Source organism: Cyprinodon variegatus, unplaced genomic scaffold (genome assembly GCF_000732505.1).
Source record: "Cyprinodon variegatus isolate N-32 unplaced genomic scaffold, C_variegatus-1.0 Scaffold810, whole genome shotgun sequence".
Lineage (NCBI taxonomy): Eukaryota > Metazoa > Chordata > Actinopteri > Cyprinodontiformes > Cyprinodontidae > Cyprinodon > Cyprinodon variegatus.
In genome coordinates this window covers 316816-342721 of record NW_015151263.1, presented here as the reverse complement: position 1 = coordinate 342721, position 25906 = coordinate 316816, and the positions used below count along the sequence as shown (strand labels likewise).

General features: G+C 36.5%; 1 protein-coding gene across 1 annotated transcript in view; it reads left to right on the top strand.

Moving 5' to 3' along the window:
- Positions 1-10940, top strand: part of LOC107098786 (OX-2 membrane glycoprotein-like) — a 20576-nt gene extending 9636 nt beyond the window's left edge. The window contains exons 6-7 of the mRNA XM_015396634.1: positions 593-697; positions 9711-10940. Coding sequence (XP_015252120.1) covers positions 593-697; positions 9711-9715 — 110 coding nt within the window. The 3' untranslated portion in view covers positions 9716-10940. The remainder of the gene's footprint in view (positions 1-592; positions 698-9710) is intronic.
- The last annotated feature ends 14966 nt before the right edge of the window (positions 10941-25906 follow it).

Here is a 25906-nt window from a genome sequence, read left to right as displayed (position 1 = left end):
CAGTGTAAAAGTAGCCTAAGTGTTTGCTGTCTGGCTGCATCTACCATTTATGCTGCCAATCTATTAAACTGTTGATTATTACTTTTGATTCATTATTGGATAGATAAAGGTGATCCACAATTTGTACCACATTAAATTCTAACTGTGCCACTTGAGGTTTTTGTTTTATATAGTCTGTATAGTCTGCTTTAATGATTGATTACTATATTAACCAAAAATCAGCAAACCTATAAACAAAGAGCCGTATCAAGTTTTTTTGTCCTTTTTTCAGTTTGCACAAGATGAATACTGATTGAAAACTGAACGATTTACCAGTTTAATTGTTTTAAAGTTATGGAACGCAGCCAGGAATCTCTGCAGCTCCTCCAGAGTGTCCATGTCTGTAGGGTTCTGTTGGATTATACCTTATTCAGATTTTTAAATGATTGGTTGATATTTAGGAAGATTAAATAAAATTGAGCTTAAGGAAAACATTTTCTTCAAGTTTCAGATTTTAATTAGTCCAAAACAAAAAAAAAACAAAAAAAAAAACAACAACAAAAACAGTATTTTTAGAGAAAGTATTTTCTTTTTTTTTTTTTTTTTTTTGCAGCAATGAATCCAACCACCATTATCCTGATCTCGGTGTGTGGTGTGGCAGCTGTTCTCCTCCTGTGTCTGTGTGTGTGTCTCTGCAAGTGCTTCATCTGTACCGACGGTAAGTCTGGGATCCGTTTCACCTCCTTTTCTCCCGTCAACACCTCACACAGCCTCCAATTGTGCCAGCAGGACTGGTGAAGCTCATTTCCCAGAAATCACACCTTGGCTTGGAAATACCTCTCACCTTAATGTAGGTGGAGGGGAATTTTACTCTGATTTAAATTGGTTTCGTTGTTTATGCAGCTGGTAAATATGAAAACCACTGACGTGGAGTGTTTCCTTTATAGTTCAGTAGAAAACTACTATGTTTATAACAGACCAAAAGATATTCACACTTTTTTTTTTTTTGCCACAAGTATTTCTTCTATGTGGCCGTCGGTCATGAGGAGGAAACGCTCAGCAGATATGCAGAGCTTTGTCTCTCTTGTGGCCTGTTCTAGGGGCCAAGTTTTGAGTGGCTGTCAGTGTGTGAGTGTGATGTAGCGGTCCTGTTTCTGCTGGTTACATAAACAGAAAACAGTCTGGTGTTTTATGGGCCACAGTGCCACAAGCCAAGGATCATAGCAGCTCAGCCAGGGTTCTACTCAGACCCTTTTTTATCTTTTGTTTTAGTTTAATGATTAATAGTAAATCCTTTCACTCCAGTGAGGTTGGCTCTAGTTTTATAGCAGGTACTGTAACATCAGTTTCCTATATTTCCTCTAAACTTTGCTGCTTCCATCAACTCTTGCTCGTTATCTGCTGATGGGAACAATACCACGACGCCTGGGTTCAAAGGCAGCCGGGAGGAGTGTGGAAAAGGAAAATGGAAATGTTTGGATTTCCAGCAAAAGTTTTCCATCCCCTTATCATCTGGGCCCTTTCAGATTATTTAACTTTCTCAGTTTCTGTGACACAATGCCTTCCCTTCATTCTTTCCTAATGTGTTATTATGAAGTCCCTCCTTTCTTTTTTTTCATCCTATTTTCCTTCCTTTATTATTTTGTCCCTATTTTTTTCCTCCCTTTCTGTCCAGCCTTCTCTCCTTTTTCTTTCCGTCCTTCTCTCCTTTCCTTCCTTCCCTCCTTTCCTTCCTTGTCACTCCTTATTCTTAGACTTGGACAACTTTATAATAGTTTTGTATACACAGAGTGTATAAATTGATAGTGAATGAGCAGCAGCTTAGCTGTAGGCTTCCATTCTTAACACATATTCTTTTCTCCTTCCTTGCATGCTACCTACCTCCCTACCTTATCACACTGGCGCACCTTTTGTCCTCCTTTCCTTCCTTGTGCCCCACCTAATTTATTTTTTCCCACTTTTCTTTATCTGTTCTTCCTTCCTTCAATGTTTCCTTTCTGTTTTATGTCCTACTGTCTTTCTTCCTCCTCCCAAAAAATAATAATGTGCAACATTTTAAATGTAGAATTGGTAAATTGGTAGATTCAGTTTATTTATATAGCGCCAATCAAACAGTCAAATTGATTGAAAGTTTTCAATCTAAGGAAACCCTGTTGATTGCATCGACTCATTGACTCAAATGCAATCCATTACACTAAGCATGCCTATAGCGACAGTGGAGAGGAAAAGCTCCCTTTTAACAGGAAGAAACTTCCAGCAGAACCAGATAAAAATAGGGAGAGAATCACCAAAGGACACGTATTACCATTTTATTAAACTACTAAGAGGTTCACTGTCTTCAGGTTTCCTGCACAAAGCCCTTGTAGAATTTGACAATTTATTGATCTATGTGAACGTTTAACACTCATATCCACATGGGGGCAAATCAACTTTTTTTTACTGGCACTTGAAAATTTTATATAAGTGGCCATTTTGGATTTAGAAGTTATAAGAAACCTACAAATTTCTACTCCTTCTAAAAGCATATTAACTGTTTTTCTTCTGTCTGGTGTTCTTACCTCGGTCTTATGCATTTAAATTTTATTTTTGTTGTTTTTAACCAGACAGTTCAGCTTCATTTTATGCTTAATGACATGTGGCCTAATTTCAGTAGATGATTAGAGAGAAATGCAAAATAAGCAAAAACATGCATGGATGGAAACCACTTTTGGTTTAATGGCGACTGAAACAGGAAGCATCTCCTTATATGAAACATGTAGGTGTGTGACGCTGCTGACAGATAAGATTGTTGGATCCCTCTAACGGGAATCTGTTGAGTCACCAGATATTTCCTTATCACTGATACTGCAGTCATCAACAGGGATTATTTCTCATCTCGCAAACTCTGCATATCAGCAAAAACGTTAGATTAGTTAAATCAACCAGTTCTTCTGATAATCCATTGATGGCTGTATTACTGTCCTTCATTTTGTCCTTATGAGCTGTTTCAAAATGCGATATCTGTCTTGATCAGTTTACTTTTTAAATGTTTTTGTTACAAGCAATCAGTCATTACTGCTATTAATTTCAATAACATTAACTTATGTGCTTTTGAATCTCCAAGAAGGATGTCAGTTAGTTACATCTTCAAGCTTCTGCACTTCTGACATTTCTTCCTACTTTTATTTCCTAAACTAATTTATAACCACAAACATCTTTGATAATTAATATTATCTGATCACCTCGTTCTGGATGTAAAATTATCCCATTTGTCATTTTTCCTTGCTCTGTTACACATGTCAGGATTTCATTAATCAAAAAACATATGAAAAAGAAAAAGTTGTTATATTTATACATACATCCTTTAGGTTTGGCATTTACTGCTTGAGGCAGGGTAGAGAGAGAAAACCACATTAGTGTGGGTGTAGGCCATGTCTACCTTTAGCAGCATACTGTACCTTTTTTTTTTTCTCAAATTTTTTTTTATATTATGCAAGTGGCTATTAAAAAACAAACATAAGTATGAGTAGGTGAGTAGTTATGAGACTCTCCTCCCTGTTGATGTTGAATATTTGTTCTTTCTGGCTTATTGATTCATGAATTGTGCCAGTGTTGTGAACGTTATTTAAAAAGTAGTTATTTAGTTTCTAGTTACTGTAGCGGGGGAAAAAGGTATTGAACTATTCACCCTAGTTAATAAACGGAGGTTGATGGATTTCACTCAGTCTGCACATTTATTCATGTCTTTGCAAAGAGAGAACAGTTCATCATGCAGCCCTTATGGCACAGCATTCTGCCCTGTTCTGCATGAGCAGTGTTCGTTCCCCCTTACTTACAACAATGGAAAGCAGTCGGAGTCAAAACAAATTACAGACACTTTGGTTAACAGTAACATGTTATGAATAAACCTTGAGATAGAATCTGGATTGTTATGGGAAGAAGCTATGTCTGGTCTACAAATGCCATCCCGCAGAGAATGTCTGGCCTTCAAGGTGAAATGGACTGAGTGAAAACTTTTATAGTGAGTAAATAGGATAAATTAATTTATAATAGAAGAGAAATCTAAATTTTCCAACATTTCCTAGCGTAAAGTAACTGAGTTTTTTTAACTCATTTACTGCACAATTAGAGGAATTCGATACTCCTATAAGGATCTGAAATGTGTAATTTCTACAACTTTCCTGTTAGTTGGAGCTTTAAATACATCTGGAAGTTAAGTTATAAATATAAGAATTCAATATTAAATGAATGAAACTATTAAATAAAAACATGGTATGTTGATCTGCACCACTTTGGGGTGCGTGTGGAACGACATGTGAGCTGCCGAATAATGATGTAAATGTTGATTTCTTTTTTATATATATATAAAATAAAAGAACATTAGAGCAAATTGGATGTTTTAGAACTTTATATTTTTGCACCTTTTAAATGCCTTAACTGCCTATAAAACGGTTGTTTGTCTGAAAATGTATGACTTTTTAGGCATTTAAAAAGTGAATACAGCATAAATGAAAGCGCAACGTGTGGGCAGCCAGCTCTCAGTGTTCAGATGATATGAAGAGCTTCTTTATATTAGAACTGCTTCTAACTCATCCATATAGTCTTTGTTTCTGCATACGATGAAGCTGCAGAAACACTTGGCCTTTGACATCAGTGTGGGGTCAGTCTAATGCGGCGTATCTGTCCTAAATCCTTTCATATTTGGAGGTAAAACTGAGAAATTGTTCTTCCTCTACAGTTAAAGAGGAGTAAAAATAAGCTAAATGGTCTCAAGGTGTTTTTCTATTCAGTAATTTAGCCCCAATCAGCATCGATCTGTTTCCTATCAATTCCAGCTCGGCATCCTCACTGATTTTATCTTCTTTTATAAAACGGGAACTTGATTAACTAATTTAGTTATTCCTGTGAGGTCTTATAACTTTCTCAGACATGAATGATTTTGTTTTGGAAAGGTCTGCTTTACAAAAATGTAAATATTTATCAACCAAAGAAAGACATCTCTATGTTTTTCTCCTCAACGCTTTCCACATGAGGTAAAGTTTTCCTCATTTTCCCAACTGAGCCTCGCCTGAGCAGAATAATAAGTGGCCGCGCTGATTGTCTGGAGCTAACGGCCTGAAGAAAAGACCCCCTTTCTTCATCAAATCCCTTATTCTGGAGAAGACGGACTGGAGGGAGCCTGGGTGAGGGACTTGGGACCCGCCTGAAGTTGAAAGAATGCCCAGTCTGATAACAAGGCCTCATCTCAGCTTTGCCGGGACGCAGACACACACCATCTGTATTCCCACTCCTTGCCTTGGATATACTGGGCACACGGTCTGATGCTCTGATGTGAATCAGACTGTTGTTGGTGGGGAAATGACAGCATATCTCAGGAGTGGTCTATAAAGCATTGGTCACATCCTTTATGACTTTATATCGCACAACCAGTGAGGGCATGTAAGGATTATTCATAGTTGACTTTTTAACACTAAAGGAGCTGGAAAACCTGCTGGAGAAATTTGATTGATCCACAGATGATTTTTCCTTTTATATCAACTTTCCTGGTTTACTATCTCTTTTTCATGTAATCTTTATTTCCTTCTTGGTGTCCTCCATGCCTCTCTTGTTTTTGTTGGAAGTTTGAGTTTTAAAAATTATTATTTCTGCATGGAAAATCTGTAAGAACCCATCTTTTTTATGACTGACCTTTTCTCCATCTAGACATGGGGAAGACCACTTCCTGACATTAAAACCAAGCATCAGTTTGGGGAGGAAAGGACATTTATGTCCCTATGAACATGGCATAGTGTTGGTGCATGAATAGTTCATCTGGATGTTGCAGGTTTACAGAAAACAAGCCATTAAAAAAAAAGACAGAAAAGGTCAAAATGGATCATCAGGCGGCATGTTCAAAACCGATATGAGACAGATTAAAAACAATAAATCCATTCTCACAATGCACTGAAGGCTCAGTTTGAAGGAAGTGCGAATTAGTTGTGATTAATCAGTTGACTTAATCGTTAGAGTAAATGATTCAGAGCAAAAGAACAACTTATTCTGTGAAGAAACCAAGCTGAGACCTAAGAAATGAACATGTATAAACCCTTGTCAGTAAACATACTCTATCGAGAACCCCTGTAGAGGAAGTTTAAGTTTCACCTGCTTCAAATTGGGGGTTAAAAAATGAACTAAAAAACTATAATGGACTGTTTGCTTTCTGATTATTTATTCATAAAAAAATCTATTTAGCAAATGATTTGTTGGTTGCAGCCCTAGATTTTTTTTTTTTCTCTTGACCCACTCTCACCTTTTATAGCACCAACACACATGTCAACATTCATCCATTCATGGCCACAGTGTGTCCATCATCTTTTGTTCAGGCAGAATGTCAAAAAGCTCGAATTACATCAAATGTATTTCTTCCAGCCAGACATTGCAGTTCAATAAGCTTCCCTTGCCATGTGGCCAAATGAGAGATTTGATTCCTAAGAGTTGACAGATCTGCAGTGACAACTTGATTTTCTGTGCTTGTCAACCCAAACCTCTCCGATTTAGTCTCTTGTTTTAGAAGCAATCAGAGGTCCAGTTAGATGCTGGCAATCTGGCCACAGTTTTTTTTTTACTTATTTTTGATTATTTTTTGTTTTTTATTCTGTATGAATCATTTCAGATTCTTCATTATAAGAGATTAGTTTAATGTTTTGACAAATGGCTATAATAACCAGAGCTGTGTGGTGGGCTTTGATCCAACCTGATGTCACTCCACTGGTTTAGTTTGCTTTAATGTTCTTGACATGAATACAGAAATCCAAACCTCCTTGTTGTATTTATTGAAAAAAAGATTCAAGTTTTTATATGTAATCTGAAGTTAGAAACTTTGTTGACATGGAGCCTGCGATCTGCAGAGGAAGCCACTGTGGAGCTTTTTATAGATGTGAGGTCGAACCACAACCCGGCCTCTGATTGTGTGCATTATTCAGGCCTTGCTTTGGCTTCAGATCCCAGCTGGGAAGAGCTGCCATGGCCTGAGGTTGTTCCAGTAAAAACCTGCTGGGTCTATTTGTGGCTGCGTTTCCCTGATCCCTGTGGCCCCTGCAGAAAAAAGGAAGCAGGCCTTGACAAGAACAGTTTTCCACTAAAGATCCTTTAGCTGATGGGTTGCTTCTGTTGCAAAGGAGGAAAGGAGGGGTGGCACCACATCCTGCTCAAATCACAAAAACTCCTCTGACCCTGAATCAAAAGACAGTGCTGCAGACCAGTGACACCTGCTGGTCATTTTGATGCACTGAGCAATCTGTTGATTCATTTTCATAAAGCTGAGTCTAAGAGGTACGATTGCAACTTTATTGTGACTCATGAATGTATTCATTCTGAAATTATCAGTCATATGCTTTCTTTAGATGCTTGTGGGCGTTTTGAGTGGTATCATTTCTTGTATCTTTGCTTTGCTAAAAGAGCCTAAGACATAAATAAAAATATCTGGAAATGAGACATTTATACCATGAGCTCTTTATCATCAACCATCTCCTCCTGTTTTTTATGACAAGGGCCTGTAACTTTAAAATTAGGTCAGAAACTCATCTGATGATTTGCTATGATTGATGGCACTGAGTGAACAAAGCAGTTGGACCATGCCCGTTTAAAATGACTTCCCTGCTGCTCTGTAATTATTGCAACACTGCTTTAAAGCTTGAATCCACTAACAATGATTTGCTGTTTATTGCATTGCTCAAACAATGAACAGAAACTGCTGTGGTCGGGATATTTTCCCCAGTTTCTCAATTACTTGAAACCCTTTGGACTTAGTGGTTTGATGCTTGATCAGTCCACAGTGAGGATTTGGACTCGCACAATATGGAAATCATGTATTTTGAGTTTTCCTTATTAAATATTTCCATAATTAGACTGTCTGTTTATATATGAAACTGTTAAATATAACATATCTCATAGATTCAAAGTAAGTGCAAACGAGTTGTAAGAGTTTAAAATGGGCAATCGGAGTTTGAAGGGCGGTCCTGCAAGTCTGTGACCATAATCTGAAAAGGTCCTGTATCCAGCTTTGCTGGGGGTTTTTTCCCCTCAACGTAAAGTCATAAAGCACTTTATTTTTATTTTTTTTTTAAAGGCAACAGTGAATTCCTTCTCTTTTAACTAAACTAAATTTGTGTGATCATGTAGAGGAAGTGCTTTAAATCTACATTTAGATGCCTGGTTGAGCCTAAACCGCTAATATTTTCTGTGACTCTTCATACGTAGAATGAAGCCAAATGAGTGAAGTACAGTCTCCTGAGTGAATGTTAAAAAATCTTTATTTTGAGGAGTAGCATTATCATTGTAATGTAGCCTGGATTAAGGAAGAAGCTGCGGTTTCCAGCTCGCCTTCATTCTGAATGACCTGATTCAGATTGTTGTAACAGTATGGTCTTATAACATGATGTCGTCTTTAGAGTGTGATTCAAAGTAAACTATTTCGTTTCTGACATTTTAGTCAGCATCTCTATAAGGCTGATTTGGGAATGTTAAACGGTGACTGGCTTGTGGATTTCATAGTTCTTGATGGAGTATGCAGAACTTCTGTCAACCATGTTGCACAACCATAAAAATAAGCAGCTTGAGTTAATCTAAAAAGTATGATATTGGCACAAATTGTCATATTATACTTGGCAAAGCGACTGAAACAGAAACCCTAACTTTATGCCCTATTTGAGTACAGTGACTTTAAGAATCATGATGGAAAATGGGAAGCTTAATGAGAAGAGCATTGTATCAAAGATATGGCCTTGTGGTGCCCCAGAATTAATGGGGCACCCCTTAAAGAATCTAATATGACTGCGGGCCATATCATCAATGTCAAAACGTCATTCCAGAACTAAAGGATTAAAACAAAGAAGCAAACTGACCAGTTTAAAGGGATTAAATTATGTAAAACACTTTTAAAAGTATCTGTTTCTGTGCTGTGGTTTGGCCTAAAATGAAATTTCTTATAAACCTCATGGGTATAAGAAACTAACTACAACTGGTTGGTTACAGTAATTTTTAGTTTAATTCACTCCATGTGTCTTTAAGATATTGTCATGTATTTAAGAGATTTTTTTACTAAAGCGGTGCAAAACGAATCTAAAACCTCAAATGTTGGTATTGAAATGACTTAAAGCTGCACAATTCATTGCCATCTTAAGTCATAGTTCATTGTCTGAAATAGACTTGGTTTCAGCTGAAATCCACTCTGCCACAAGAATGCAGTGACCACAACAGCTGTAACTGGCTTTTTATCCAGTATTGTTGAAACATAACTGCTGCACTCCTTCTTTTTGGAAAGAAAATTATAGAATGGTTTTATTCTAACTAAGCCTTTTAGGGGTATTTGTTACATTTTTTTATGATTCTGCACTGTGGCTTAAGGCAGTTCAGGACACTGAACTAATAATCAAAATAGAAAAAAATGACCTGAAAACACTTTAAATGGTTCCAAGTTAGCAATTTAGCCTTGAGTTCTTGCTGCCTGCAGAGGGACGTTATGCCAAGAGGTTTTAAATCTCCAGATTAAGGATGCTTAATGGTCTCCTTTTGTTGAACGTGAGACTGTAACTAAAATATAAAGTACATTTTATATACTTTGTAACATTATCATTTTAAAGGTTTTCAGACTTCTTCTGCTTTGTGCTTTTTAGGATTTTTAACCAAAATCATTGAAAATAGCTAAATTAAAAGTTGTTCAAGATTCTTTGTAGTTTGTTTTAAAAAAAAATCTGTTTTGTGTTTCCATCCAGACTGATTGGACATTCCACATCCCCGCTAGACTAATGCTACGGCCGAGTTCTGAGCCTGACCCAGATGCTCGGCGCCGTGCAGAAAAGAAGCTGCTTGTTCTGCTCCTCCGACCTGGAAACATTCTGCTGGAGCAGAAACCTGCTTTCCTACAAAGGAAAAAGACCTGAACCATTATTTAATGCTACAAATGACTCCTGCTAATGAAGAACTGCTGAAAGCTGACATTTTCATAGCCCTAAGAGTTTACAGTATATTTGGATTCAGTATATTTAATTCCTCTTTTTTTCATTTTATAAAATCTTCTGTAACTATAAAGATCATTATATTAAACTGACTGCCTTAAATGTGATATTTAGAAATGGTTTACTGCTCTGATATGTTTTATTGAGGCTGTATTTTGTTCAGAGAAATGTGATCATTGCATCTTAAGCTAACGACCCCACTGCCTTCTCTAACGGTTTGTGAATCCTGAGGTATGTGCAACGCACAGGAAATGAGCAGAAATGTCTGAAGGAAAATACTAAGATGACAAAAATATAAATCTCTGCTCTAACTTTAGCTGTGTTTAGTCTCCTGACTGGATAAATACAGCTTAAAGCCACAACTGCTTATTGTCGCTGCTGCCTGGTGGTTTTTGGACACAGACATCCCCACAAAAAGCTCTTCCTTCACCCAGAATGCTTCCATTAGTGGTTGTTGGAGACTCATGCACATTAGAAGAGAACCAGTTTTGACCTTGCAAGTTACGGGAAAGCCAAAAACAGCCAAAACGCCGAGGTGGGATGTGACTGTATGAACCTGAGCTGCATGAGTCATTGTGATGGAGGAGAGAATGGAAGCTGTTGGGTTGAACCCTACATGTGGGCTGGAGATGGGTGGTTAAGCTGTAAGCTTTGTGTTTCTGGGGTTCACACCGCCCCCAATGATTCCTGAGCAGGTGAACCCCGCAGCTGTGAATCACTGTTCATACTGGTGTCAGACAGAAGGCGGATAGGTTTCCACGTGTTCTCATGTTTTTTAAAGGAAGTCTCTTATTTTGCATTTCGGAGTCAGAGAACTGAACTGCAGAGGGTGGTAAAGTTTTGATTCTATAAATTAAAGTGTTAACCTTTTGTTAAATACGTGTTAAGGAAATGTTTTCTAACTATTTTTATATAGTGATGTTTATAAAATAACATAATTGTGGATTACCTTAACTGTGCTGCTGTCTTATGTGTTTCCAAACAGTATAAATAAATGTATTTTTTTCTCTAGAGAATGTTTCTCTAAACTCAATATTTGACATCCTGTCTAATAACACCCACCATCATTCCTCTGTGTATATTCAGCATTTATCTTGATCTACAACACAGCGTAAGCTCTTTAATCTCCCCTTTGATTGATAGAATTTGATCTCACGGTGGAGAAATTTACTCATTACATCGGCTCAGTCAAAAAGAAGAGGGTGCCAAAAGGAGGAAAAGGTGCAACGGATATATACAGAGCGTGTGTGTATATACTATATATATATATATATATATATATATATATATATATATATATATATATATATATATACACACATTAGTTATTGCACTCTGTATTAAATATAAACAGGTTATTGCACAGGGTAGTAAATAATTGCATAGTAGTTATTGCAGTTATAGTGCTGCATTGTAAAGTCTAATGGCAGCAGGTATGAATGACCTTTGGTAACGCTCCTTTTTAAAAGCAGGATGTAATAATCTTTCACTAAAGGAGCTGCTCTGCTCTTCTATAGTCTGGTGCAGAGGGTGAAATGTGTTGTCCATGATGGATGTAAGCGTGGACAGCACCCTCCTCTCAGCCACTTCTTCCACTGAGTCCAGAGTGCAGCCTTGGATAGAAACAACCTTTCTCACCAGTTTGTTTAGTCTCTTCCTGTCCTGCCCTGCGCTGCCAGGGGCCCAACAGATGACAGCGTAGAGTAGAGCTCAGACCAACACAGTCAAAGAAGGTTTTAAGCAGGGGCCTGCTCATTCCATTACACTAGATGGTTGGCCAGAGGCCCTAAATCTGTCACTTTTAGGGTATTGTAAATGTTTTAGAATAGAAATTAGTTATAGTTTTCACCGAAGACCATCTTCTTAAAACTGGGGGGAAATGAAATGACATCAACAGAGTGATATCAGTGGGGAAATCACCTTTCTGTGTACTAAAAAAAAGATTAAAATGTCAAAAGGGGGCAAAACTGAATCTGCTCTAATTTTGGATTTCTGAAAATGTGGCTGTTTTTAGAAATCTACTTGTCAAATTTTCATGTGATGCAAATGATAATTATGACTTTTTAACTTTTTTTAAAAAGTTAATTAGGTTCAAACAGGTGTTATTTTTTTATAAATCTAAAAAATATAAACCTTTAAATCCCTTCCAGATGAATGGTTCACCCAGTTATACAGAAAAGGTCCATAAAAAATATTTTGTCTTCATAACAAAGTTAAACAGTATTTTTAATAAAAGTCAGCGGATCACTAAATGGTTTCTTGTCAAAAGTACTTCAGTACCATCTGTGCTTTAATTTTTTATTTTAAAGAGATCCCAATATCATCTGCAAAGATTATAATCCAAGGAGTCACAGTAGTGAGACGATCCTTTTATTGGAGCTATAAACATAAAAATTCCAAAGTCTGGACCTTATTTTATGGAACTAAGATTAGGGCTTTTGTTGGATTTTCCGGATATCTGGGAAAAATTAAGCCACAAGTTAGTTTCACGAAAGCAATAACTGATGATTTACCATGGTTATTTATTTTGCTGCTGGCCTGCTCCTTACCAGGCTAACAGCCAGGCTTTGACAAACCATTGTACCATACCTGCTCAGTGACACCAATCGGAAACCGATGACTTCTTCTTGGAATCATATAATTCCATATCATATGCGGAATCATATACGTGTGGCAGCAAACTTTTAGACATCACTCAAAGTTGCTGGAATGTGGGCTGTTGTATCCAACCAAGTGAATTTCGGTTCATTCAGTTAATTTTAAATCTTATACGTGACGTATGTGTCAAAGCAAGTGATCTAATTTCCTCATACGCATGTGGTGGTATTTTATCAGGAAGGCCTTTAATAGACCTTTTCTGTGATGATGGAAATAAAGTAAATGAACACATTTTTTCCAGTGAAGACCTGCATTCAGGTTAATGTTTTTTTTAGGATGACACCCACTACCTCTGATTGCTGGTTAAGGCACAGTAAGGCAAAAATATGCAAATGCTTGAAACTGAATAAAAATGACTGTGCCCCATCTTCCTAGTAGAACAATATGACATAGATTTGGAGTCGGTGGGTCACATGACCTGGAAGCTATTGAAGAAATATCAATTATTACTGTAATAAAAAAAATTTTAAAAATATATAATGGCTTAAAATGGAATAAAATAATAAAAATGAGTGTGCCTTATCAGTAGCCTGGTAAACTAGCCCCACCCGCCAGCGGCCAAAATAATTTTCGCCTGCTAGTGGTCTAGCCTACATCAATGCCCCAGGCCCTAGAACTGGCCGGCCAATCACCAAACAGAGATATTTTGAATTTCTGGATGCAAAGCGGGCAGCGTTTTGAGGGTGTGACGACAAAGCTGCACGACGCTGGAGAAAGCACAACAAGGAAGATGGCAACAACTATTGAACAGTTCTCATTTGACTCAGCTTTGGAATCAGTTTTGGAAGGATTAGACTTGGTGTTTTCATTGAAACGTGAGCAAGAAGAGGCTCTACGCTCATTCATTTTTAAGAAGGACGTATTCAGCGTTTTACCAACAGGCTGTTTGTTTACACTCCCCCACCAGCTTTCTGTCACGCTTACTACGTCACAGTCAGTTGCGCTCATTGGTCAGAGCGTTGGCCAATAGGCACAGACATGGTTTGAAAATCAATGGGTTGATCTCATCAACAATCTTCCGATGTCTCATTCATCTGGGCCAGACTAAATTACAGATTTAATCTCACATTTAATCTGGTTTATCAGACTAAAGAAGAGCATGCAACCTGAAGTTTCAACTGAATGTTTGAAATACAAAGTGATAATCAATATTCATTATTTATTAGATTCACTGCCTATGCTGCACCGACCCGTCTATCGATTTCACGCTCCATCCGTACTTCACTCGTGAACAAGACGCCAAGATACTTGAACTCTGCCACTTGAGGCTAAGACTCTCCACCGACCTGAAGAGGGGAGTCCACGCTTCTCCGGTAGAAAACCCTCCGTTAAAGTTATGCAGTAGAAAGGTACAAAATATTATTTGTTTAAAAAATCTTTAGATGGTTTTTAAGTGGTGTTCATTTTTTCCTTCCAAGTATCTCACTTTGAAGTCAAGGAATTAAACCATTACATCACAGAAAGACTGTCAGGGCAGAAAAGATCATTTTCTAGATTAATAGTTGTTCTTCTAAAGAAAAAAAGTCAAACTAGTTAGGCAGAAAATAAAAATCAATAAATCTGTGATCAATCTCATAGTCTCTTGAAGAAAACTGCAGACCTGCATTTAGCTTGATTACTTCCCGCTGTGGAGCCTGGTTAAGTGTTGTAGAATGGATGAACCAGGACTCCTCATGCTGAGTCAACTCTGACTTTGTCTTATCCAGGGATTTCTGAATTTAACTTTTGTTAAATAGGGCCCTTTTATCATCATTCCTCGTCCCACACTGTAAACCATCACATCTAACCCCCCCAAACATTTAGAGGCTTTCAAAGGGCAGCTTTTCAACTGAGCTAAAATAAAGTTAATTTGGTTAACACAAAAAAAACTAGAGATTTTAGGGCATTTGCCGTATTGTTGTATTCAAATCATGTCTGTATGTTGTATGTTGTTTGATATGTGGTTAAGTATTTAGTTCAGTTCTGCTTCCTATTTGCTCTGCGTAATACTTATAATGATCTGTGCTGGATGTGGTTGGATTTACTCTATAATCTAATCTAGTCCCTTCTTTAGAAGTATGTTGTCTCGATAGATTCCCACATCGCTTCAAACCCTTAATGATTAGAAAAATAAACCTGTTTACATTTTCAACCATTATTTTTCAAAGTGAATGCAATTAATTCCCTCCAAATAATGTTATTGATATATTTTCCCTAAATCAGAAGTAATTAATNAGACTTGAGACTTGACTTGGACTTGCAAAAAATGACTTGTGAACATGTCTGTTAAAAAGGCCCTTTTATCATCAATCCACGTCCCACATTGTAAAACATCACATCTAACCCACCCAAACATTTAGGCTTTCAAAGGGCAGCTTTTCAACTGAGCTAAAATGAAGTTAATCTGGTTAACACAAAAAAACTAGAGATTTTAGGGCATTTGCCGTATTGTTGTATTCAAATCATGTCTGTATGTTGTATGTTGTTTGATATGTGGTTAAGTATTTAGTTCAGTTCTGCTTCCTATTTGCTCTGCGTAATACTTATAATGATCTGTGCTGGATGTGGTTGGATTTACTCTATAATCTAATCTAGTCCCTTCTTTAGAAGTATGTTGTCTCGATAGATTCCCACATCGCTTCAAACCCTTAATGATTAGAAAAATAAACCTGTTTACATTTTCAACCATTATTTTTCAAAGTGAATGCAATTAATTCCCTCCAAATAATGTTATTGATATATTTTCCCTAAATCAGAAGTAATTAATGACAGTTTCATATTTGCATGGAGAATTTGGATGGTTTTGTTAGACTCTGGGAAAACCTACTCATCAGGAAACTTATTTTCACCCACATCCCACTGAAATTATTTTCTTTCGCTTTCAAATCCTGTGAACATCATAACTCATAACACCGTCATCTCCCTTCTTAAAGATGCAAATAATTGTCTTTTAATAGCATAAAAGGGGGGGATATTTACGTTTTCTCTAATTATGGTAAAAAGTGGAAATTTAATGAGTCATGCGCCTAAGTTCAGTATGATACTGTGCTGTAGACACCCCACTGGAAAATTTAAGCTGTCTGTATTTTGAGACGTAGAGGATTTGCATGTTAACTGTTTAACGCTGTAAATACAGTAACTTAGATTTTCATGAGGGGATATTTGGTGCTCTTAGTGCTGCTGCTATAAGGCTTGAAAACTTAGTGACAATAAGTGACAGAAAATAAATGGGAAATGTAATTATAATTGAAAGGTAAATAAGAATCACTAGTGATAAATAAAAAAATACAGTGTATTTGCATGTACAAATAACTTATTTTTCTGTGTTTTTGTTAATACTTGGAGGCAATAAATCTTTATCTTCTCATCCACGATTCCTCTTCATTGCTCTGACGCTGATATGGTTCTGTTTAATATTCAATTGAATTCACTTCTTTTATATAGCACCAATTAACAATACATGTCTTCTAAAGGCACCTTACAGAGACATTTCACCCAGATCATACAGTCAAACTGATTCAAAGTTTTCTATCTAAAGAAAACCAGTGGATTGCATCGACTCATTTACTCGAAGGCTATCCCTCACACCAAGCATCAGAGGATGCTAATGCTTGGTGTCAGAGGATGAAAGAGAGCACATCCAGCCAGTCACAGTCAAAGAAACAGGACTACACTAAAAACAGAAGTACAAAAGTAGCAAGAGCGTAAAGTTAAAGACTAAACAAGCAAAGTTTGCAGAAAAGGAGAATAGAAAGAATGATAGAAATAGGGATCACTATGTCCTCCAGCAGTCTAGGCCTATAGCAGCTTAACTATAGAGATAGCTCAGGATAACCTGAGCCACTCTAGCTATAAGTTTTATCAAAAAGGAACGTTTTAAGCCTAATCTTTAGGGTAGACATGGTGTCTGCCTCATGGACTAAAACAGGTACCGGTAGTTTGTTCCACAGGAGAGGAGCCTGATAACTAAAAGATCTGCCTACCATCAATCTGCATGTTCCTGGGAAAGTGCTCTATTAGGGACATAAGGAGCAACCATATCTCTGAAATAAGATGGAGCTTGATGATTTAAGGCTTTAGGATTTTAAAATCTATTCTGGATTTAACAGAATGTCCTTAAAATATACAAAGGCATCTTTTGTAGAATAACGGCCCTAAAGCATAATGATTCATCAAACTTGTTAAAATGTGGGGACATTGATTTTTCTGCTTTTCTCAGCCCTTTAAACCCAGCTGGTCAGGTTAACATGAAAGAGCTTAAACATGATTGTTCTAACAGCATGAGGTAAACATGGCTGAAATGATTTAGTACACAGATGGACTATATACCAAAGAGGTAATGTTTATAAATCTGGTAAATTATTAGTTGTTTTTTTTGAAGAGCTGTGGCTGATTTTAGCACATTTTGCTCATTTGAAATAGTTGTCTGAGGAGTCATTGATTATTTCTATTAGAAGGGGTGATGTCACACTGTGTGAGAAACGGCAGTCACTGTGAAAGTATTTTACTTGTTTAAAAATAGTAAGTATAGTTAAAACAGTCAAAGTGTGTAATTTGGATCACATTTTGATGCGTTTATCTTGTTGCGTTAACAATGAATTTCAATTATTGTATTGCTAACCGTAACCACAGTGTGCATTTGGAGACGTAACTTANTTTACATTTTCAACCATTATTTTTCAAAGTGAATGCAATTAATTCCCTCCAAATAATGTTATTGATATATTTTCCCTAAATCAGAAGTAATTAATGACAGTTTCATATTTGCATGGAGAATTTGGATGGTTTTGTTAGACTCTGGGAAAACCTACTCATCAGGAAACTTATTTTCACCCACATCCCACTGAAATTATTTTCTTTCGCTTTCAAATCCTGTGAACATCATAACTCATAACACCGTCATCTCCCTTCTTAAAGATGCAAATAATTGTCTTTTAATAGCATAAAAGGGGGGGATATTTACGTTTTCTCTAATTATGGTAAAAAGTGGAAATTTAATGAGTCATGCGCCTAAGTTCAGTATGATACTGTGCTGTAGACACCCCACTGGAAAATTTAAGCTGTCTGTATTTTGAGACGTAGAGGATTTGCATGTTAACTGTTTAACGCTGTAAATACAGTAACTTAGATTTTCATGAGGGGATATTTGGTGCTCTTAGTGCTGCTGCTATAAGGCTTGAAAACTTAGTGACAATAAGTGACAGAAAATAAATGGGAAATGTAATTATAATTGAAAGGTAAATAAGAATCACTAGTGATAAATAAAAAAATACAGTGTATTTGCATGTACAAATAACTTATTTTTCTGTGTTTTTGTTAATACTTGGAGGCAATAAATCTTTATCTTCTCATCCACGATTCCTCTTCATTGCTCTGACGCTGATATGGTTCTGTTTAATATTCAATTGAATTCACTTCTTTTATATAGCACCAATTAACAATACATGTCATCTAAAGGCACCTTACAGAGACATTTCAACCAGATCATACAGTCAAACTGATTCAAAGTTTTCTATCTAAAGAAAACCAGTGGATTGCATCGACTCATTTACTCGAAGGCTATCCCTCACACCAAGCATCAGAGGATGCTAATGCTTAGTGTCAGAGGATGAAAAAGAGCACATCCAGCCAGTCACAGTCAAAGAAACAGGACTACACTAAAAACAGAAGTACAAAAGTAGCAAGAGCGTAAAGTTAAAGACTAAACAAGCAAAGTTTGCAGAAAAGGAGAATAGAAAGAATGATAGAAATAGGGATCACTATGTCCTCCAGCAGTCTAGGCCTATAGCAGCTTAACTATAGAGATAGCTCAGGATAACCTGAGCCACTCTAGCTATAAGTTTTATCAAAAAGGAACGTTTTAAGCCTAATCTTTAGGGTAGACATGGTGTCTGCCTCATGGACTAAAACAGGTACCGGTAGTTTGTTCCACAGGAGAGGAGCCTGATAACTAAAAGATCTGCCTACCATCAATCTGCATGTTCCTGGGAAAGTGCTCTATTAGGGACATAAGGAGCAACCATATCTCTGAAATAAGATGGAGCTTGATGATTTAAGGCTTTAGGATTTTAAAATCTATTCTGGATTTAACAGAATGTCCTTAAAATATACAAAGGCATCTTTTGTAGAATAACGGCCCTAAAGCATAATGATTCATCAAACTTGTTAAAATGTGGGGACATTGATTTTTCTGCTTTTCTCAGCCCTTTAAACCCAGCTGGTCAGGTTAACATGAAAGAGCTTGAACTTATGATTGTTCTAACAGCATGAGGTAAACATGGCTGAAATGATTTAGTACACAGATGGACTATATACCAAAGAGGTAATGTTTATAAATCTGGTAAATTATTAGTTGTTTTTTTTGAAGAGCTGTGGCTGATTTTAGCACATTTTGCTCATTTGAAATAGTTGTCTGAGGAGTCATTGATTATTTCTATTAGAAGGGGTGATGTCACACTGGGTGAGAAACCGCAGTCACTGTAAAAGTATTTTACTTCTTTAAAAATAGTAAGTATAGTAAAAACAGTCAAAATGTGTAATTTGGATCACATTTTGATGCGTTTATCTTGTTGCGTTAACAATGAATTTCAATTATTGTATTGCTAACCGTAACCACAGTGTGCATTTGGAGACGTAACTTAGCTGAGCTTTTCAAAAACAGAACATTTCCAGTTATGTTTTTTTATAGACAGGTTAGATATTTGGTTAACAAGTTGAAAAGTTGAAAAATAAAAATAAAAACCTTTAAGAGCTTTTAGTAGCTGCTATTTTACGACTAAAATTCTGCTCCTTTACCAGTTTGACAAGGCTTCCTAAAGGTGGTTATGAAGAGCTGAGTGAAGCTGCCTAGGGTGAAAAAGTTTTAAAGGAAAAAAAATTACCAACACCCTTCGCTGTTGTAGCAGCTAACATTACTCTCATTGTAGTTTAATTTAGAATTGCCCGTACGCTTTCCCTGATTTAATTTGCTGCCACAGATGCTAAAAAAAAAAACAAGGTTTTAGATCTAGTCATCATACTGTGGAAAGAAAAATTTGCGTCCACATGATTGCACACAGCGTCACTGAAGATACTAATTGGGGTTCTAGTTAATATTATCTAAAGCTATCTTTAAGCAAACTTACAAAATAGTAATGATGCATATTTTCTATGTAAAGCTTTCAGAAACATGATATACTTTGAGGTCCTATCAGTGTTTCTCTTTATCTAATTCTGTTTTAGTGAATAGTTTTCCTAACATTTTTCTTTCCTTAAGCTTCACAAAGTCAGGAACTGGGTCCGCCCTTCCTTTAATGATGAATAGTCTTCTTTTTAGAGATGTTATTTAAACATTGGCAAATGGTATTAAACCAACATAAGGAGGGTTATGAAGAAACCTGCTGTTTCTTGGAAATACTTGAAGCAAAAAGTTGATTCAAAGTGTGAAGTTGTTTCAGTTTGATTATTCAAAAAGTGGTTCACTGTGAAAAATCTGGTAGTTTCTTTTTCAAGTGTAAAGGCAACAGATTTAGATGCTTTATGCCAATTATTCTTCTTGAAAAACCTAAATAGATTCTTCAAAAAAAAAAAAATACCTGAAGATGTAACTTTGCCAAAGATTATTATTCAATGAATTCCGAAAATCCTGAATTCAAGCCATACTACAATTTGATTTATGGTGCCTTGAGAATTAATTGGTATATATCGGAATACTGAACATGTCACGCTGCTTTACAGCAAAGAGGAATTCACTCTTGACTGGTTATTTTAAAAAGGAAATGATCCAAACACACAACTAAGCCATAAATCTTCTATCTTGTTTCCAAACCAACGAGATTAATATTGAGTGAATATCCCATCATCAAGACTTAAATAGAAAAGAAAATTTCAATCCAACATGCTGATTATGAGGTAAAATCAAGAAATTAGGGACATTTTTGGAATAAGGTCCAATTCTCTTGGACTTTGATCTCTATCTGAAAAGTCCAGAAGTGGATCGACTGAATGTAGAACAGAATCCTATGGAAGCCCATTTCCGCCACATAAAAATCTAAAAATCCCAAATTGAAAGTCATAATTATGAGATATAAAGTCACAATTCCGAGCTATAAAGTCATAATTATGATCTAAAGTCTTATTGATAAAGTCAGATTTGTGGAAAGCTTCCACTAGATGGCGGCAGTATTACCTCTGATTATTAATAAGGTTTTCTTAATTAAGATTCAAAGTGCACCTCTCCACCATCTACTGTCTTCATGTGTTCATGGAGGAGGTGAAAACATTCGGATTTATATCGCCTCACCTTGACTTTGACGTAAAGAAACATAAACCTTAAGGTGCATGACACAGTGGTTGGTGGGCGACTGCAGGCAGGGTGGGAGGTGTTGAAAAGCGAGTGTGTGCTTGCAGTGAGTATCAGGCTGCATGAGTAACACGCCGCTGCACGTCACCTCTTTGCACTTTTAAAACCACAGAGGTAACACGTCCCACGGGCCGCCCTTCCCTCGTGGTTCAAACAGCCCTGTGCTGCACGTCCAACACTTCCCATTACAGTCATAGATTCTTATCAACACTGTTGATATCATCTGCTGCATTTTGTGGTGTGATCCCATCTGCTTTCTTTTGACAGCTTATGATGGTGATAAAAAAGATCTAATCCTATAATCTTTGCAGTTACAGTGACCAAAGTTTTGCCAGTTGATTTTATTTCTATATATAGTTTTGTGTTTACATGCTAAAGTTTTCCAATTTTGCAATGCAAAGGCTTAACCGTCCTGTTTACGTGTAAAAGACTCACTGGTTGCTGGTTGTTTTACATAAAATTGCTCTCATAAGTAACTTTGTGGCTTTGATTTTCACCGTGGGGGCGGGGGGGTTGGTTTGGATGTTTCATGAGACTACGAAGAAGGTTTCAGTCTGAACTGAAAGGTGTTGCTTCCTGGATTCAAGGGTGAGAAACCTGCTGATCATATGATTTGTTACAATAGAAGACAACTTTCTACTGATGTGCTACGGGTCATCTTTACCTTTTCTCTTATCAGATAAAAGCCCCCTAGTTTGATCCTCAACTAAACCACCAAACTTATTATGTTTAATAATCAACTATTAACTGATCCATTCAGGATGCAGAAATAAAAAATTATTCGGTTTTTTTTTTTGGTTTTTTTTATTCAGTGCAAGGCAACAATTTACTTACGACAATGTATTAGGGCCAGGCTAGATTTTCTTTCTATTTAAATAAGAGAATAAAATCATAACATTCTAAGAATAAAGTTACAATATTATGAGAATAAAGTCGTATTATTACAAGAATAAAGTGGCTACCGTCACTGGGTCGGGTTCGGTCTCTCCACCCCCTGCTGGCTCCCTCCCCCCGTCCGCCAGAGTTACCGGATCAGCCCCGGAGCTGACAGCTTGGTTCGCTGCACTGTAGGCGACCAAAATCCCGGACGATTTTAAAATTCCCCCCGGACATTTTTTTAGGACATGTCTGGTCACCCTACAATATCAAAAATTTGATGTTTCAGTGAGTGAGTGCTTGTTGCTATGATGTGTCATCGTTAAGCAGCTTTGCTCGTTATAAACCAACCAATCAGCGCATAGCTCATCTAAGTATTCGTGATCATACCATAAAAGGAAGAAAACCTGCCGTTTCATTCTATGGCTTTTAACCAGGGTTGCATTAGTGCTCATAGAACAGCAAATATGCCATTTTCAGCCCAACCATTATTAGACACCCTATTCAGAGACCTTTAGGATCAGCACCAAATACACTATATAATCATTCTACGACCCCTTTAAAAACACTTTCCTGTTACTAACTTACGAAAGTATTAATTTATTATTAATCGTTAGAAATAATGGACAGTGAAGAGTTTTTCAAACACAATAATTTTAATAATTTTGCTTTTTCTCCTATAGTGGCAGCATGTCTGTCCATCTCGCTGTCTACTTCTGTGTCATTCAGGTCTGCTCGCCTTGTTGTGTTTAGGTAAAACCATAACATCCAAAATTTTGACAGTGTGTACAATTCATCCACAGTAGTGCTCTCTTCAACACTGATTCCTTAAAACAATAAACTTTGTGGATACATTCCTCCTATTTCCCTTTTGTTGACTTAACATATGGAGAAAAAGAAGTTATTTTGCATGAAACATAAGGCCTTTTTTAGTGGATGGATACAGTTAGCAACTTGGTGCCCCCACCAAAATGCTTTCTGACCTGTTTTCCCTAATGAATACACACAAGAAAACTTTTCATTTAGCTTTTAAAGCATTTTTAAAACGAATAAACCTTGCGTTTTACAGGCCAGTTTTCCTGTTTAGATTCCTCACCATAGCTGGCTGTTGCTGTCATCATTTTTTTTCAAAGTTCTTCAAGAAAGGACATCCTTGAGCTTTTGTCTGAATTTTTGTTGTGGTTATGGTGGTCCTCAGGGGGTTCCCGGCAACTGCTGTGCTGCACTGCTAGTGCAGCAAAAGGAGTCACCATATATAAGAGATTGGATACCTTGGTGCTTCTTTTTCTAAATTAACCCTTTAAAAGTTGGACATTGAAAAATTAGAGCAAGATCATGTGAAACAACCAAACCACGGAACTATATAATACAACGTACAAACTATCTAAATTTTTAAAAATATATTATATAGAAGCCAAAACACTTTAGCATGCGTTTTTCAAAAACTGGACTGCAAGACCACCACCAGCCATAAACCACAAGCCTTGGTGCATTACTGCCATAGAATTAGCACCAATGCGATGCTATATTGCAGCAATTTTCTTCCAATAAGAAGAGCATTTTGCTATTTGTGAAGCTCGACATAATCTAAGCTGGTAAAAAATTATTTGACGACAATGAGGCTGTTTTAAAACATTAAATTTCAGCCCTATACATTCAAACAGTGGCAGGCAGTGCATCCGGCACTTAGGCCTTCAGTGTGCACCCCTCAACTTAATCTCCTTCATAACCCCTTGACGTCCGAATCAAATATGAAATGTAACAAGCGCAGGTATAATGAGAGGAAGCTTACCGTAAGGGTTGAATACAAAGATCAATTAAGCAAGAAGCTCAGTTAAATAAAGCACAAATAAAGCATGAGGATCTAATTACCAGATAAATAAATGCATAAAGCATGAAAATAAAATATATCACACTCACCAGAGATGCTGATTATTAATAAACAAGCTCTATCCTTCTGTCTTTGTGCAGGAATTCTTAGTATCTCCATTTAGTATCAGCATCAATCTAAAATGTAGATTGTTGTTAGCTTAACTTTGCTGTAAACTTTTTCTCTCTAACTGACCAATCACAGGAGAGAAATGTTGATGTTAAGGTGGGCCTGCTGGCTGGCATTGTGGGGTAAATCAGAAATCTGATTGGTCGCTGAAAATGTTCCTTACTAATATTGTTAACAACATCCAGCACTGTTCATTCTGAAGGCCCTGGGCAGATTTCATTGACATAGCAACACACTGAGGCTGAAATCTGATTGGATAAAAAATATAGCAACTACATAAATATATTTGAAGCAGAGCAGCCAAGTGAAACGATACAAAATTAAGTGAATTAATTGTTTGCATTAAATTATTATAGTTGGGTAGAAGAACATTTAAAGTTCAGGTTGTAAGTGTAGGTTAGTGTTTCTGATTGATTTTAAGCCAACTGTGAAGGCTTTGAAGGCCCTGACCGCCCACTACTGCATTCAAATGTTTTTTGTAGCATGAATAGAATAAAATTAGACCTACATGGCGATATTGCAATGTACGCTATATACTTAGTTCTTTTAAAGTAGATATTAAAACACGTTGGAATATCAAATAATCCCCTTCATGTTCCAATGTTAAAACCCACCTAAAACATTTTTCCAACACATCTCCAAATATGGCTGGATTGGAAACATACGTTATGTTTTAGGCTTGCGATATTATCTATATCTATGCTTACAAAATATATATGCTTTAAAGTACAAAACAATTGTACTTTAAAGCAAATAAACTTGGTTAGACTGAATCCGTTAGTCTGACCCATAATTTGGCTCACTTACTGTTAGCCTCCAAAATAACAAGAAGTACAGATAATATCAGGATGATCAGAAGGACTTTAGAGCTGTAGAGATCATGTTGGGCACCTAATGAAGGGTCCACCCCTCTGTAGCGGCTGTATATTCAGAGTTCAAACCACAGCAGTAGTGGTTCACAAACTTCCTGTGTGCTATCATAGGGTCTTTGGTGGATGTGTTCTACATATAATCCCCTGTTGATGCTGGCAGACACAATGTAGTTGATTCAAGAAAATTCATTTCTGTTTCTAATAAAACAGAAAAAGAAACATCTTTATTTATTTATCTTTATTTATTTATTAAAATGTTTATTGAAAGATTTTAATATGATCAGCTAAGCCATTATAAACAGCATAATACGTTATTGGTAGACTGAACAAGCTGGGGGCAAGTTGAAAAGGACATTTGCTGAACATTGTGGTTTAGCAAACCTCTTTTCAGCTTCTCCTTTAGCCATCTATACTCAATTCAGACAGTGTCTTGCCCATGGCCAAAATAAAATAAATTAGAGCACAATTTTAAAGGAGTGAAATAAAATAATTACATGTGGTTTATTGAACATAATGCATTGTGTCCTCATGGAGTTTTTTAGTTGATGACTTGACTTGTTATCAGAATGATGAATGGGCTACATATATATATAATTCTCCATTATTCCAACATTAAATTACTTTTTTTAGATTTCTGCATAAAAAAAAAAAAAACATTTATGTAAGCATTTACTCTTCAATCTTCAAATTTCTCTGCAGCTTAAATCAAGTCTAAATATGGTTGATTCAGTCTATTTGACATAACAATGAAAGGAACATGCCTGTCTATAAAAGTACAAACACCAAGCATGAAGTCAAAGGACAGAAGTTAATATATTTCTGTCGAAGGTCAGATAGGTTCACAATAGCAAAGCTCAGTGGCTCAGTAGAAGTTAAAATCCATTATATTCTAGCACTGATTCATCAGACTAGAGTACTATTTTAGATTACTGTAGGTCAGGAGACTCTGGACATGGATCAGCTGCCTTCCTGCTTCTTCCTGCAAAATGAATGTAAAGATGCATCGATTATTGGTCCCAAAGCCATAATAAATAGCATTTGACTGGTAACTCCTTTGCATAAGTAAATTAGGATCATTTTTTATCTTTAAAACGTTAGTAAATAAGCATCACAAAATATTACCTTTTTGCACTCTCTGCAATATACAACACATTGTAATCAGTATGATGAAAAAAGCTCCAAGTTCAAAAACGCGGTACAAATAATGCCAAAATATGTCCTGATCTGC